The sequence below is a fragment of the Dermacentor albipictus genome, chromosome 1, assembly GCF_038994185.2.
Source record: "Dermacentor albipictus isolate Rhodes 1998 colony chromosome 1, USDA_Dalb.pri_finalv2, whole genome shotgun sequence".
NCBI lineage: Eukaryota > Metazoa > Arthropoda > Arachnida > Ixodida > Ixodidae > Dermacentor > Dermacentor albipictus.
In genome coordinates this window covers 236,239,176-236,253,835 of record NC_091821.1, presented here as the reverse complement: position 1 = coordinate 236,253,835, position 14,660 = coordinate 236,239,176, and the positions used below count along the sequence as shown (strand labels likewise).

At 46.7% G+C, this 14,660-nt stretch overlaps 1 protein-coding gene across 2 annotated transcripts in view; it reads right to left on the bottom strand.

Annotated features, from left to right (window-relative positions):
- The window catches only part of Eip75B (Ecdysone-induced protein 75B), a 370,621-nt gene that overhangs the window by 71,608 nt on the left and 284,353 nt on the right, over nucleotides 1-14,660 (bottom strand). Inside the window, exons 1-2 of one of the 2 annotated variants that reach the window (XM_065430959.1) lie at nucleotides 12,859-12,995; nucleotides 347-916 (exon numbers count right to left, since the gene is read on the bottom strand). In XM_065430959.1, coding sequence (XP_065287031.1) covers nucleotides 347-404 — 58 coding nt within the window. In that variant the 5' untranslated portion in view covers nucleotides 405-916; nucleotides 12,859-12,995. Of the gene's footprint in view, nucleotides 1-346; nucleotides 917-12,858; nucleotides 12,996-14,660 lie in introns of those variants that run through there. The other variant, XM_065430960.2, reaches the window with a different exon arrangement.

The following is a 14,660-nucleotide window of genomic DNA, read 5'->3' as shown; positions in this document are numbered from 1 at the left end:
CTTCACAACATCCACACCAACTGCGCCTCCGGCCGGAGAAGGAGCTCTCCCAGATAGTCCGAGTTGGACGCTGGCGGGCTTTCAGGCGTCAAGGCACCCACACGGTCTCTAGTACCGTACCGCCAGATGCGACGCACAAAACTCCTGCACTCAGCTTTTCTTCACGAAACTGAGAAGCGCTTCTCCGGCGTGGGCGCCACATGAACACAGCGCGCCGGGTTCCGAACCCCGGCGAGAGCGCACAGCGCGCACACCACCAGCGCGAGCTCCCGGCGCTCGGAAGCGCGCGGCGCGCGGTTGTTGCGCGTGCAGTTACGCTGTCGGCGGAAGGGGTTGCGGGACTCACCAATCGCTCCTTCGTGGGGCGGCTCGGACGGCTTGGCTTGTACGAGTCCCTGCACCATGTTGTCTGCAGATCACTTGCGTTGAACCCCGGGCCCGTCTCGGCGGCACATGTGCGCGGAGGGCAGGCAAGGCGATCCAGCGCGGCCGCTAACAATCCGGTCGCGGAAGTCGGCAGCTGCTCGCGGCCGCTCGGAAGTTGGATTGCGGCGGCGCCTCGACCAACTTCGGCGGCGGCGGCCCACCTAGATTCGCGCAGGCAGCGCGCCGGAGCGAGGGAGAGGGCAGGCCGAGAGGAGGGGAGCCCAGGACGTTGACCCGCTGACGTCGGCCGCGGTGGCGCTGCCAGCCCCATTGACATAGTTTCCCGGGCTCGAGGAAGCGCCCGCGTTCCGGAGGAGCCCCGGCGCAGGCGAGGAAAACCGAGGAGGAGGGGCGCTCGGCTCGGGTCTCCTCCGCGCGCTCCCCCGGCGCGCAATCGGCGCGCTTTCAGCGCTCGGACCTGGGCCCCACCGCTCCTCTGATTGGCAGCGCCGCGCGTACCAAATGAGAGGGCTCTCAGTCCGACAGCATGCTGTATAGATGCGCGGCGCAGGTCACACGTGGGCCAGTGCAGTGGCTTCGTTTGTTTACATTGGTGTGCAGTAGACCCGTGCACTCGCGGCAAGTTGTTACGCACTCGTTTTCAAATTTTGATTGAGAAAATGCAGATGAAAGTGTGTGCCACCGGCATGGGCCTCAATGTGTATTTTGACAAGAAATTAACAGTCATGCGCCCAAGACCATACAAGTAACATGCTTTTCCACCATCAGAAGTTTCGCCCTTAAAGCAACTAAAGTATACAACCGCGCTCATGATTTCGTGGCATTAAAAACAGATAATTAAAAAAAAATAATGATAGAAAACTTAATTTCATCGCTATCTTATCCCAGAGCCTATCCAATGGTGCACTTTGGTGTTCGTGCATTATAATACAGGATGTTCGCCGATTTTAATGAGAAATCAAGGCGGCGAGGAAACTCACTGATTTCCATGGTACAATACTCTGTAATGCTTTTGCCGTGCTGGAGCCCCGGAAACCACTGGAGGACGCTTGTGCGTTCTTGGAGTACAATACAGATGTTGAGGAAAGGAATGGATGCAGATCTATATAGGACTCTTCACGAAGGGAAAGAGAGCCTATGTGTCGCCTACATACGACAATGATAATGGTGCGAAGGATATGACTACGCATTTTACGAAAACGCAGTCATAATTGTTAACACGGTGGAACCAAGCTTTGAACGGTGTGTAATGCATTAAAAAACAGGCTAAATTTCTTTAGTTATTGCTGAGAAGAGTCCTCTCACTGTTTCATAAGAACTATCCAAGGCATTCGAGAATAATAATAATAATAATAATAATAATAATAATAATAATAATAATAATAATAATAATAATAATAATAATAATAATAATAATAATAATAATAATAATAATCCTATTTTATGTCCACTGCAGGACGAAGGCCTCTCCCTGCGATCTCCAATTACCCCTGTCCGGCGTCAACCGATTCCAAATAGCACCCTCGAATTTCCTAATTTCATTGCACCGCCTAGCCTTCTGCCGTCCTCTACTGCGCTTCCCTCCTCTTGGTATCCATTCTGTAACCCTAATGGTCCAGCAGTTATCTCACCTGCGCATTACATGACCTGCCCAGCGCTATTTTTTTTCTCTTTCGTTTTCATTAGGATATGGGCTATACCTCGTTTTCTCTCCGATCCAAATCGCTCTCTTTCTGTCGCTTAACGTTACGCGTAACATTCTTCGTTCCATCGCTCTTTGCGCAGTCCTTAACTTGTTTTCGAGCTTCTTTGTCAGTCTCCAAGTTTCTGCCCCATATGTCAGCACTGGTAGAATGCATTGATTGCACACCTTTCTTTTTAATGATAATGGTAAGCTTCCAGTCAGGATCTGACAATTCCTGCCGAATGCGCTCCAACCCATTTTTATTCTTCTATGAATTTCTGTCTCATGATCAGCGTCCCCTGTGAGTAATTTACCTAGGTAAACGTACTCCTTCACAGAATGTAGAGGCTGACTGGCGATCCTGAACTCTTCTTCCGTTGCCAGGCTATTGATCATTATCCTTGTCTTCTGCATATTATTCTTCAACTCCACTCTTACACTCTCTCTGTTAATGTCCTCAATCATTTGCTGTAACTCGTCTGCAGTGTTGCGCAATAGAACAATGTCGTCGGCAAACCGAAGGTTGCTGAGGTATTCGCCGTCAATCCTCACTCCTAAGCCTTCCCAGTTTCATAGCTTGATTATTTCTTTCAAGCACGCAGTGAACATCATTGGAGAGACTGTGTCTCTTTGTCTGACCCCTTTCTTTATAGGTATCTTCCTGCTTCTGGAGAATAAATGTAGCTGTGGAATCTCTGTAGATACTTTCCAAGGCATTTACGTAAGCGCCCTGTAGTCATTGATTACGTAATGCATCTATGACTACTGGTATCTCTACTGAATCAAATGCCTTTTCGTAATCTATGAAAGCCATATATAGAGGCTGGTTGTACCCTGCGGATTTCTTGATTACGCGATTGATGACATGGATGTGATTCATTGTTGAGTATCTCTTCCTGAAACCTGCCTGTTCCGTTGGTTGACTAAAGTCCTGTGCTGCCCTTATTCTATTGGAGATTATCTTGGTGAATATTTTATATAATACTGGGAGTAAGCTAATGGGCCTATAATTTTTCAATTCTTTAACGTCTCCCCTTTTGTGGATTAGTATAATGTTTGCATTATTCCAGTTTTCTGGGACCCTTGCAGTCGAGAGACACTTCGTACAGAGAGCCGCCAGTTTTTCCAAGCATTATTTCTCCTTCACCTTTGATTAAACCCGCCGTGGTTGCCCAGTGGCTATGGTGTTGGGCTGCTGAGCAGGAGGTCGCGGGATCGAATCCCGACTACGGCGGCCGCATTCCGATGGGGGCAAAATGCGAAAACACCCGTGTACTTAGATTTAGGCGCACGTGAAAGAACCCCAGGTGGTCGAAATTTCTGGAGTCCTCCACTACGGCGTGCCTCATAATCAGAAAGTGGTTTTGGCACCTAAAACCCCATAATATTTTTTTTTTCATCTTTGATTAAATCGACTGTTATTCCATCTTCTCCTGCCGCTCTTCCCCGTTTCATGTCTTGCAATTGAGGCCCTTGTGACTTCAACGCTAGTTATAGAAGTTTCTGTATCCTGTTCATTTCTGTTACGAATGGAGTTATCCTGTGTCCTATGTGTACTGTACAGATCAGTGTAGAATTCTCCCTCTGTCATTACTATACCTTCGAGATTCCTGATGATATTACCCTGCTTATCTTTCAGTGCATACATCTTGGTTTGTCCTATGCCTAGTTTCCTTCTCCATGATTTCAGGCTGCGTCCCTATTTTATGGCTTCTTCAGTCTTTCTCACGTTATATTTGGAATATGACTTATTTTCGCCTTGCTGATCTGTTTTGACGGTTCCGCGAATTCTATCTTATCTCTTAAGGTGGACACTTTCATTCTTTGTCGTTTCTTTATTTGGTCCTTTGTTACTTGGGAGAGCTTGCCTACTGGTTGCCTTGGTGCCTTGCCTCCCTATTCTATTGCTGCCTGTGAAGCCAGCCTAGTTATGGTTTCATTCCTTACCTCTATATCATCTTCATATCTCTGTTCTAAGGCTGCATATTTGTTTGCAAGCCCCAGCCTGAATTTATCTGCTTTTACCCTTACTGCCTCTAGGTTGACCTGTTACTTTTTGACCAATTTTACTCTTTCTCTCTTCAAATTGAGGTGAATCCTAGCTCTGACTAATCTATGACCTCTGCACTTTACCATGCCTATCACTTCTACATCTTGCACTATGCTTGGATGGGCAGTAAGTGTGAATTCAATTTCATTTCTTGTTTCACAGTTAGGGCTTTTCCAGGTCCACGTTCTGTTGCTACGCTTCTTGAAAAAAGGTGTTCATTATTCGAAGCTTATTCCTTTCTGCGAATTCTATCAGCATCTCTCCTCTAGCGTTCCTAGAATCGACGCCACAGTTGCCAATTGCTTGTTCACCGGTCTGCTTTTTCCCCACTTTTGCATTGCAGTCGCCCATTACTACAGTATACTGAGTTTGCACTTTTCTCATCGCTGATTCAGCATCTTCATAAAACTGATCTACTTTATCATCATCGCGACTGGATGTTGGAGCGTAGGCTTGTACTACCTTTAACCTATACCTCTTAATAAGTTTGATTACGATTACTGCTACCCTCTCATTAATGTTGTGGAATTCGTCAATGTTGCCCGCTATGTCCTTATGAATTACGAATCCTACCCCGTATTGCTTCTTATCTAGGAGGCGTCTATAGCAGAGGACATGGCCGTTAGTCAGCGCTGTATAAGCATTCGAGCATATTACGGAGCAATCAGGGCATTTGTAGGTTAAGATGAATTTGTTTGCTCTCTAGTTTAATGTTACCAATTTTACATTGAGCTACAGCTATAGGCTGTTTATGCCAGCTGTTCTTATTGCTAAATGATCAGGCTGAACCGGCGGGCTGTGCAGATTTTTAAAAATAATCGGTACATGGCAGACAATAAAATTCTTCTATTTCAGTTGCATTACACGAAGAGGTGCACAATGCTGGCACAGCAAAATGGAATGCGCAATCACAACCATGAGAACTCCACTAAAAGCTTCGTAAATAATTGGTTTACGTTACGTGTTGCATCTGTGGAATGACGCCAATAGATGAAGTACTCAACTCTTGTTTATGAACTAGGAATCCTTCTACTATAGTGCGACTCTCAAATTATACCTAACGAAAATTGCGGCTCGGAAACATGACCCATATTCACCCAAAAATTATTATATACGCTAAAGCTGTTTGTAAAAGCAAACAGCAGTAATCTCAGACCTAATATTATCGAAGGCGGCCTGTCGATGGTAAACGTCACTTACGAATGAACATATTTTGCTAGTTTTGCCCTGCAACAGGGAAAGCGTTCAGTTTCCTAGGGTAAACGGCGGTCAAGCTTTACAAGGGCCCGGGTGGTCTTGTATGTTAGCTACGCTGCTACATGCTGATCAGTGAATCATTCGGTTAACGATTATAATTCGATCATTCTTACCTGGTTAATTCCACAACAGCAGCAAATCATCTATAGTAGAGAGTGTAAAAAGTAAAGCGGGGTGGCCTCTCAATTGTTTTTGTTCAGCAAAGGTTCTCTGCACGAGTCGATCAACGTCGCGGGCTTGCGCCGAGGAACAGTTGTCGAGAGTAATGCACGCACGCTGCCCCAAGTTTGGACTACACTGACGTTGTCAGCCTTTTCTTGTATAGTGAGCAAAAAAAAAAAAATAGAGGAGACCTGTAAATAATAAAAAAAAAGCTCTTAGGGCAGAATTGTTCGTAAGGGCAAACTTCGGCCAATCCCTATGGACATATTATAGCGCATGCAGCCAGCCAACGAAAAGTATAGCACTTGGGGTCACTTTGGTGCTTTCTACTTCGGGCTGCCCGAGCGGCCCTGCGCGCCCACCCGGGCCGCTGTATCTTGAAAGCCATGTGCGACAGGGACAGAGTCACCCCGTGCGTTGTGTTTTCGCGGCTTAGTTCGCGGTGATGCGAGACGCAGCCCGAAGGCCAACGCGCTCGCTGCAACTGCCGCGCTTCCTCACTCCAGAGTTTTGACAGCGAGTTTCCGCAGTCATCGAGTGAGATGTGTTCAAATTTGCTTGCGCGCGCGTGACGCCATGCTTGTTAATTGAATTAGCAAGTGAACATTTACATACTTATAAGGCCGATAGAACTACTGCTTTTACTTCGTATAGCTGTTTACTGATTTGCTATCACAATCGATGCTCCGGCTTTCGGGCGAAACTGTGACTAATGGTTCAAGTTACGCGTAAGACTGAATGAGACAATTGGGAATTTCTTGTTTGGCATATTTACAGAACTCACTGTATAGTACATCTTTCTCGAATACCTTCCCCTGAGGTTCTGTAAATGTAACTTTCTGAGCAGTGGGGTTGCGCTGTCATTGCAGATACTTAAGTACTTCTGTAGATGCCTGTCTGTTAGTGCGGTGTTTTAAGTTTCAGATTTTTTTAATTTAACTTGTTTCTTCTTTCGCGTAAATTGTTGCTCTATTCCCCATCGGTCTTTGGGTAGCGTGTATCGAACTTCATCCATGTTACAGCAAGCAGCAATTATAATTTCGTTGGACATATCTCCCGTGCTGTGACCAGTAGTTTAGGTAGCCGTTGATTTGTTCCCACATTAATATACCCGCGTGTAACTGTGGCTGATAATTATCAATAGAAAACAAAAATGAAATACTGCACTGCTACCGTCACGCTGGCGTACAGACTGCACGAATTAATGACCTGCATCACAGTGTGGTGGTGATGGTTACCGTTACATGGCGGGTAGGCTCGACGTATCATTCTGGCTTAAGAAAGGCAAACTACGGTCCATTTGGCAGCGCCCATTTTCATAGCTCTTTCGAGCCAAGAGCCAACTTTAAAGGCCTTCGTCACACTGCGCATTCATGCAACCCAGTATTCACACGCCCTTAACAAATGTGACGGCAGCCGCATATATGTTCAGCTCTACTAAATCTCCTGATACGGTTTCATCAGGTGACAGCGTCCGGGGCAGACATGTGTGGCTTGCTAGAAAAACAAACAAAAAGATACAGGAATCATTCCAGGATTGGCCTTTTGCTTGTAGTTCTTGCTCTGTTCATGAAGCTGCGCCAGGTCGGTTGCATTCGTAGGAAAAATAAAGAGCGCGGTGTTGACCCGAATGACGCGATGTGCAGGTAACTGTTAAGCGCTTGCGATTATCTTTCTTCTAAACAGATTGCTATGCGGACAAATCAAGTAATCTACAAGAAATGTAAGCTCATGGACGCAACTACTGGAACATACATCGCTACATCCATTGCAGCTGTCCACAGTGCCAAGAATATCGTCAAAGATACCCAAATTCGCATATATATGTTGCGCCTGAAAACACTCGTGTTATTCAAGGCACGAAAATAAATAAATAAATAAATAAATAAATAAATAAATAAATAAATAAATAAATAAATAAATAAATACTTTGTATGACTCAGTTATTTTCTTTTCACAGCGCGAAACACAAAAACCACTAAGTAAGTTCACGCGGTTGCTGCAGTAACTGATAGCGGTAAATGCAGTCTACGATTTTGTCTACCCTTTCGTGTCTGGCGAAATAATCTGCCTGTATATCGAGCAGCCGCCAATACACTAATTGGCCGAGTTTGATAGCGTAGACGGACTTTTTGTATAAAAAGGTGATCTAAACGAAATGCAAGCGCGGTAGGAATACGGAAATGCGTGAGCAGATTGCCGGTAAGTGGGTCCCTACACGCGCGTTAGTCACGTCCGATGTCGCAATGCAGCTATAAATGAGCTCGTGGTGCGATGAGAGTGGGTTATCTAGAACACAGTGTTCGCGTTCACTTGTGCGCAAGTGTTACTGAAACAGGCAACGCGCGATGCATTAATATGTTAAAAAAAAACTTATTGCAGTTTAGCGCATGGCTGACTTTTTTTTTTCTTTTTTCGAGTGATTAACCAGATGAATGACATCGTTTACTGGAAGAGAGGGGGGTACAACATAGAGAGTTAAAACGGTTTGCCGCCCTGCTCGGTGGTTGGGGAAAAGGAGGAAGAGAGCGAGAGAGAGAGAGAAAGAAAGAGAACAAACTCCAGGGTGCCTTTGAGCGCGTTACGGACCTTAATTGCAATATCGAATCAGCACTGAACAACCATCCGATGTTGCAGTTTCTATTGCGCTGACGTAAGTGTGCTTACGTTGACATTGCGCCAGTGGCTATGACTTGGGACTTATTCTAGGTGACAGATAACTTTAATAAATGGTTGCAACACAGAGAGCTCAAAGAAAGAAAAGCAGGAAAGTCCAACATTGCTTAAGTATAACGTTATTCAACATGCGCTTGTAGGTTACAGTTCTGGTTGGATATATGGGGTGGGGTTCTATTACCCCTGCCCCCTCCCCATTCCCCCTCCTTCCATATGCGTCATGTGCCTGACAAAACAGCCGCGCGAATCGGATTACTGCATGACGAAGCAAGCGCGCTGAAGCTTACGAGATATGTAGATAGGCGCTTGCAGCTGCGACCTTCCCGCTCGGATGCATGCGGTGAAAGGCGTCCTCGCTCTGTCCTAGTAAGAACCAACTTATTTAGATATGCGATGGAAAATTTGGTCGCGTCAATGTGTTGGTTACTGCAACGCGTAGACAGCGTCTGTTCTCTTTTAATGACAGCCGGTGAAATCTGCAGCCAAGAAAAGGAAGCGGAAGGCCTTTTGACAACGTTAAGTGGGAAGTTCGCACCCTGTTATGTTAGTTACGTTTCTGTGGCCTGACCCGCCGCGCTATACCATGTGACTGCGGCGTTGCGCTGCTGAGCTCGAAGTCGCGGCGTCCATCCCGGGCGCGGCGGTCGTACTTAGACGAGAGAGAGAGAGAGAGAGAGAGAGAGAGAGAGAGAGAGAGAGAGAGAGAGGGGAACTTACGTGTTCCCAGATTTACATGCACGTTAAGGAACCACATGCAATCAAAATAAATACCCAATACGGCTTGCCTCGTAGATTGTGGTTTTGGCACGTGAAACTCCAGAATTAAAATATTCCACCGAAACGGACTGCATATCTTTGCGCTGAGGCTCGCAGTGCCCTTGTACTCTTTCTGAATCATTTGGCCAACGTTCAGGTGTGTGACCGAAAACTTTCGCGCGGTTCCAATTAACGAACGTCAACAAATCGGATTTTTCAGCCCTCCTGCACGTATAGTATTGGTATATGAAATTCATCACGAAAATGGTCGGCAATAAGAAAGACAGCAGTTTTCTAGGGTCGTGAGTCAATAGAGAGAGAGAGCCAAGAGAGAAAGAGAGAGAACGGCAGGGAGTTTAACCAGACGCTCGTTCGGTCTGCTACCCTATACGCAAAGGTAAGGGTGTAAAAGTATCAAGAGAGAAGTGTGTGTGTGTGAGTGTGTGTGTGTGTGTGAGAGAGAGAGAGAGAGAAAGAGAGAACGGTAACTTTGTGCTCATGCTTAACAGCACATAATGGTCGCAACTACTATTGAAGGCGTACTAGCTGGGCTACTCGCCATGTTCATTATGAAAAAAAGTCAGAAAGAACGGAAGCAAGAAAAGCGCAATACACAACAGCGGATAAATTTTTTCTGTCAGTGCGAAAATCGGGGTTGCGACGTGGGTTTTTGTTCATGTCAAGGCGAGTTACAGCGTGAAAGCCTCAGGGACACAAGAAGACACATTGGACACATATTTCGAACGCATCGCCAAAGGGCACCCGCCAGGACAAACCCGATATACCGCGCTGAGGTACAAGGTACCACGACCTTCCTGCTAATGGTGATGGTAGTGGTTCTGCTGTTGGTAAACTGTGGTACTACTACTACTTTGTAATATAATGTTATACGATAACCATGTTTTTCGTGTCTCTGATTTCAAATACTGTTCTGTTTAACGTCCCTACCTATTTTTTTTCTCTCATTGGTGCGATTGCGTGAAAGCGGGCTATACAACGGAATATTGGTAAGGCACACCCCCCAAAAAAGATACTTGCAGTACGCTGCCACAGGCACACAGATTGGCGAAAGACCTACCGTCGTCAGCGTGCTGTTCCGGCACCGGCTATACCCTTTAAACTAATTCAGCCATCTATAGTTTTGGAGCCCCTAACTGCGAAGGCTCCAGCCATTTGCTAGAAGCAAAAAGAAACACATTAGAACCTCTTGTTGTAAGGCAACAAACTCCGTTTTAAAACGAGTTACTGCGGGACCAGCGGCAAGGGTGCGTGGGTGCTACAGCTAGCCACGAGCCGAAATGTCAAAGCCCTTCTGAAGTAAAATCTATTCATTCTTTACTGTTGTAAACCTCTTGGCTATCGTATCATTTAATTTCATGATCGCGCTGTAAAAAGCCGCTGTGGGAATGTAAGCTTAAAGCGACTGACAATCGGCCAGAATGTGTTGCGAGACGTTGATGGAAATGAAATGACCACGATATATAGTGATAGAATCCGGCACGCTGTTCGTGATTTAAGCAGGAACTATAATTTTATATTGGCAAAGAAAGTTTCAAAAACCAGTAAGTCGTGAGGTCTGTCGATGCATGAAATCTTGGTACTTCGGATGTAGCCTATGAGATTACTGTACGTAAGTCGGCTGCTATTAGGTACAATATAATTATTGCTTAAAATTGAAGTTGCTATATTATTAGGCACTTGCACTTTATTATATGTCTGGGAAATCAAAATCGCACGCATGGCTTAGGCAACACGCTGAACTGCGTATCACGTCTAACAGCGTCGTTTCATTTTCGATCCGATTGGTTTCGTTTTGACTGGTTAAATACCAAAGCAGTTGGACAGAAAACTACGAACACATGTACGTGTGTTCGCAGAAATACTTTAACACTTCGGAAAACATGAATCGCAGGAACAACTACTTGACAAACAAAATAATACTTTCTCACAGTTACGGCTGCACTTCCCCGTCTGCCTCCCACTAATGTCGGCGTATAATCGCTATTGGGCTGACCTATCACCGTTTTCAGCATGCTTCCAGTGAACGACTACATCTTCTTCACTGCAGATCGAAAAATTCTGATAAAAATTGTTCCACGGCGTTGTCCTCGTTACCGCTTCATCATTAGGCGCTCTGACCGGTAAGCTTTTAACAGCACTAAAAAAAAAAAACATAGGTACCATGAAAATTGGTGGTCAGTCCCTTTAAGTTGTGGCAACGCGTACCCGACACTGAAGTTCGCACTTGGATAAACTTCTATATACTGCCGTAAAGCTAAGTTTCTTTTTAGTGACACGACATCACAAGGCCGCACATGTCCCCCATGCGTCTTTAGGCCGCCATTAAAGTTAAGCAGCAAGGAATAGGTGAGAAGTTAGAAATCACCGCCAATCTCCAAACAATGAATAACATGCGTGCACTATACAGGCATGACGGTAAAATTGAGGAGAGCGGCTCTAGGCGGTTTATGAAGTTAGTATAAAGAGGCGCTAAAGAGATAAGATCGCACGTGATATCAGTGCACGCAGGGATATCACGTGTGATCATTCTCGTTCTCTACTTCGTCACTCTCTACTCTCGTTCCCGGAGCGAACGAGGGCGGACATTCTTGGAATTTTACCGGAGGCTGTTTATTTCTTACACCTCAGCGCTTTTATTCTGTTCTCCCAGACACTATGGTTTCGAAGACAAACCTATAAACTATCTTCTGCCTCCGCCCCCTTTTCCTTTTTTTTTTTCTCTCCTTTACGGAAGCTACTGGGTACCTATGCTCTCCCGGACCTATCACTTCTTATTAATTATTTTGCACTGGCGTTGCATATCAGATAAAAAAAAAAGAGCACAAACAAAAATAATATAGCAATCGACACAAGAAGAAGAGACATATAGCAATAATTTATGGGGCTCTACGTTTCAATGATGCCCTTAAGCCATAAAAGAAACAGTAGGAGGGGTCATCTGGGCTTCTACCCTACCTTGAGTTTCATCACACTGGCGTTTTCCCACTCCGACCCCATAGAAATGGAACCGGCTGAGCCGGAAATTGAACCTCCCCAGTTTGTGCTCAACCGGAACGCCGTAGCTGCGAGCCAGTCGCGCAGCGAGCATAGGTAGTTCGTGCGTCGCTAACGTGGGGCATTGTCAAATTTACAACACAGTCCTTGTATAAGAATGTATGCGCGTGCGCGGCTTGGGCAACACCGTGTGAAAGGTAGGGATGCCTGACTAACGTATTCAGCCGAGCTTTCCATATATTGCCGCACCGCGATGTACGTCGGCTTTCAGGCCTGATCAGCGCTGAAGCTGCGTGTGTCTCTCTCCACTGAGAGTCGTGCGTTGGCGAGTTGCCCGGCCACGGTCGACTGCCGAGTACGGGAAGAGATGTGGTTTCGCCAAATTTCAGAAACCGTCGGACTCCGCGGTGTATACCGCGCGCTCAGTGTGAACCAGATTCGCGTGCGACTCGGCTTGACAGCCAAGGAACCACGCGTTAACCCATCGTCGCTACGCCGCGACGTACCGCAATTTCTGTTGCCCGGTTAACCTTCGTCAGATCGAGTCAGCAAAGGATCCGCTCTCATCCGCGAGCGAATTGAACTGCTCCCCATCCCGGGAAAAGGCATCGTTGTTCGCTAAGTGCAAACATAACAGCGCGCGCGTGCTTTTTAATCGTTTCAATCGTCTGCACCGATTGAAATTCTAAAGATTCGACTTGGACCGCTTCGGCGCTGTGTCCGTTAACCAGCTCGGCGGGAGGGGCGAAGACACGGCAACGCGAAACGGCAGCCTCCGCCGCCGTTGCCTTGCCGTGTTGTGGGACGCGCCCAGCGTGAAAAGCGCGGAGGGCCGGGCGAGGAAGTTTCCTTCCCTCTGCAAAAAGCTTACTTTCTGAAAAGCGTTCTTCCTCCTCCAGGCAGTGGGTGACCTTGACGGACGGCGGCGAGGGGGTAGGCGCTGCTCGCTCCCCTCGCGCTTCCCCCGCCTCGGCGTTCCGCTTGGCCTTGCAGTGATACGCGGACCGGCTGCGAGAGAAGGAGGGAAACGGCAGTAGCCGCCGCGCGGGCTGCCGCTGCTTCGTCGCTTTCACTCCGTACCCCCCACACACCCTCTTCTTCTTCGCGAGGCTCTTCGTTGGCGTTATTTACTTCAGCGTACTGCGAATACTGTTCCATGAATGGAGCCACGCCGAAGACCGCGTCAGGAATTCGACAGTGGTCACTGGGACGCTACTGATAGTTCTATGCACTTGCCTCGCTTTTGTGCATTACTCCTTAGCTTAGCGTACGTGCATGTATGTGAGGGGAGAAAATGAGAAATAATATTTGGAGCTAGCGTGAAAAATGTCAGCTGCCATCGAAAGTATAGGAAACTGGTCGGGAAAGACAGAGAGAGAGAGAGAGAGAATGGGGGACAGAGTTTAATCCAGGAAGTGGGCCTACACAAAAAACATGCTTCTCGCCCGCCAAAGAGAAGGTAGACTACAGGACCGTATGACGAAGGTGGCGATGAAGCATCTGTACGATGTCCCATTCCGCACCCCGTTGTTCGGCACTTCAATCCGGTGGACGGCTGACCACCGTCCCATGCCACCGGTGCGTTCACAGCGATCTTAAACTGAAAGGTTATTTTTGCCCCAATCGTGTTTTAATCAGCTAGAAGCTGCTGCAAATCATTATTGATTTGCTCTAACACGGTCTTTACTTGTGTTCCCGAAGGTGAACACGCGGTAAACTGCCACTGTTCTGGCTGGGCTTACTACAGGCACGTACCCAGGATTTTTTTTCGGGGGGGGCCCACCACCTCCATCATCATCATCACCATCATCATCATCATCCTGTCCACTGCAGGACGAAGGCCTCTACCTGCGGTCTCCATTTACCCCTGTCCTGCGCCAACCGATTCCAACTAGCGCCCGCGAATTTCCTAATTTCATCGCTCCACTTAGTGTTTTGTCGTCCTCGATTGCGCTTTCCTTCTCTTGGTACCCATTCTGTAACCCTAATCGTCCAACGGTTATCTAACCGGCGCATTACATGACCTGCGCAGCTACATTTTTTCCTCTTGATGTCAATTAGAATATCGTCTATACCCGTTCGCTCTCTGATCCAAACGGCTCTCTTTCTCTCTCTTAACGTTATGCCTAGCAATCTTCGTTCGATCGCCCTTTGCGCGGTCGTTAACTCATTCTGAAGTCTCTGCCCCATATGTCAGCACTGGCAAAATTCACTGATTGCACACCTTACTTTTCAATAATAATGGTAAGCTTCCAGTCAGGAGCTGGCAATGTCTGCCGTATGCGATCCAACCTATTTTTATTCTTCTGTTAATTTCCTTCTCATGATCAGGGTTCCCTGTGATTAATTGACCTAGGTAAACGTACTCCTTCACAGTCTCTAGTGGCCGACTGGCGATCCTGATCTCTTGTTCCTTTGCCCGGCAATTTATCATTATCGTGATCTTCTGCATATTAGTATTCAACCCCACTCTTACCCTCTCTCTGTTAAGGTCTCCAATCACTTGTTGTAACTCGTCTGCATTGTTGTTGAATAGAACAATGTCATCGGCAAACCGAAGGTTGCTGAGATATTTGCCGTCGATCTTTACTCCTAAGCCTTCCCAGTTTAATAGCTTGAATTCTTTTAAGCACGCAGTGAATAGCTTTAGAGAAATTGTGTCTCCCTGTCTGA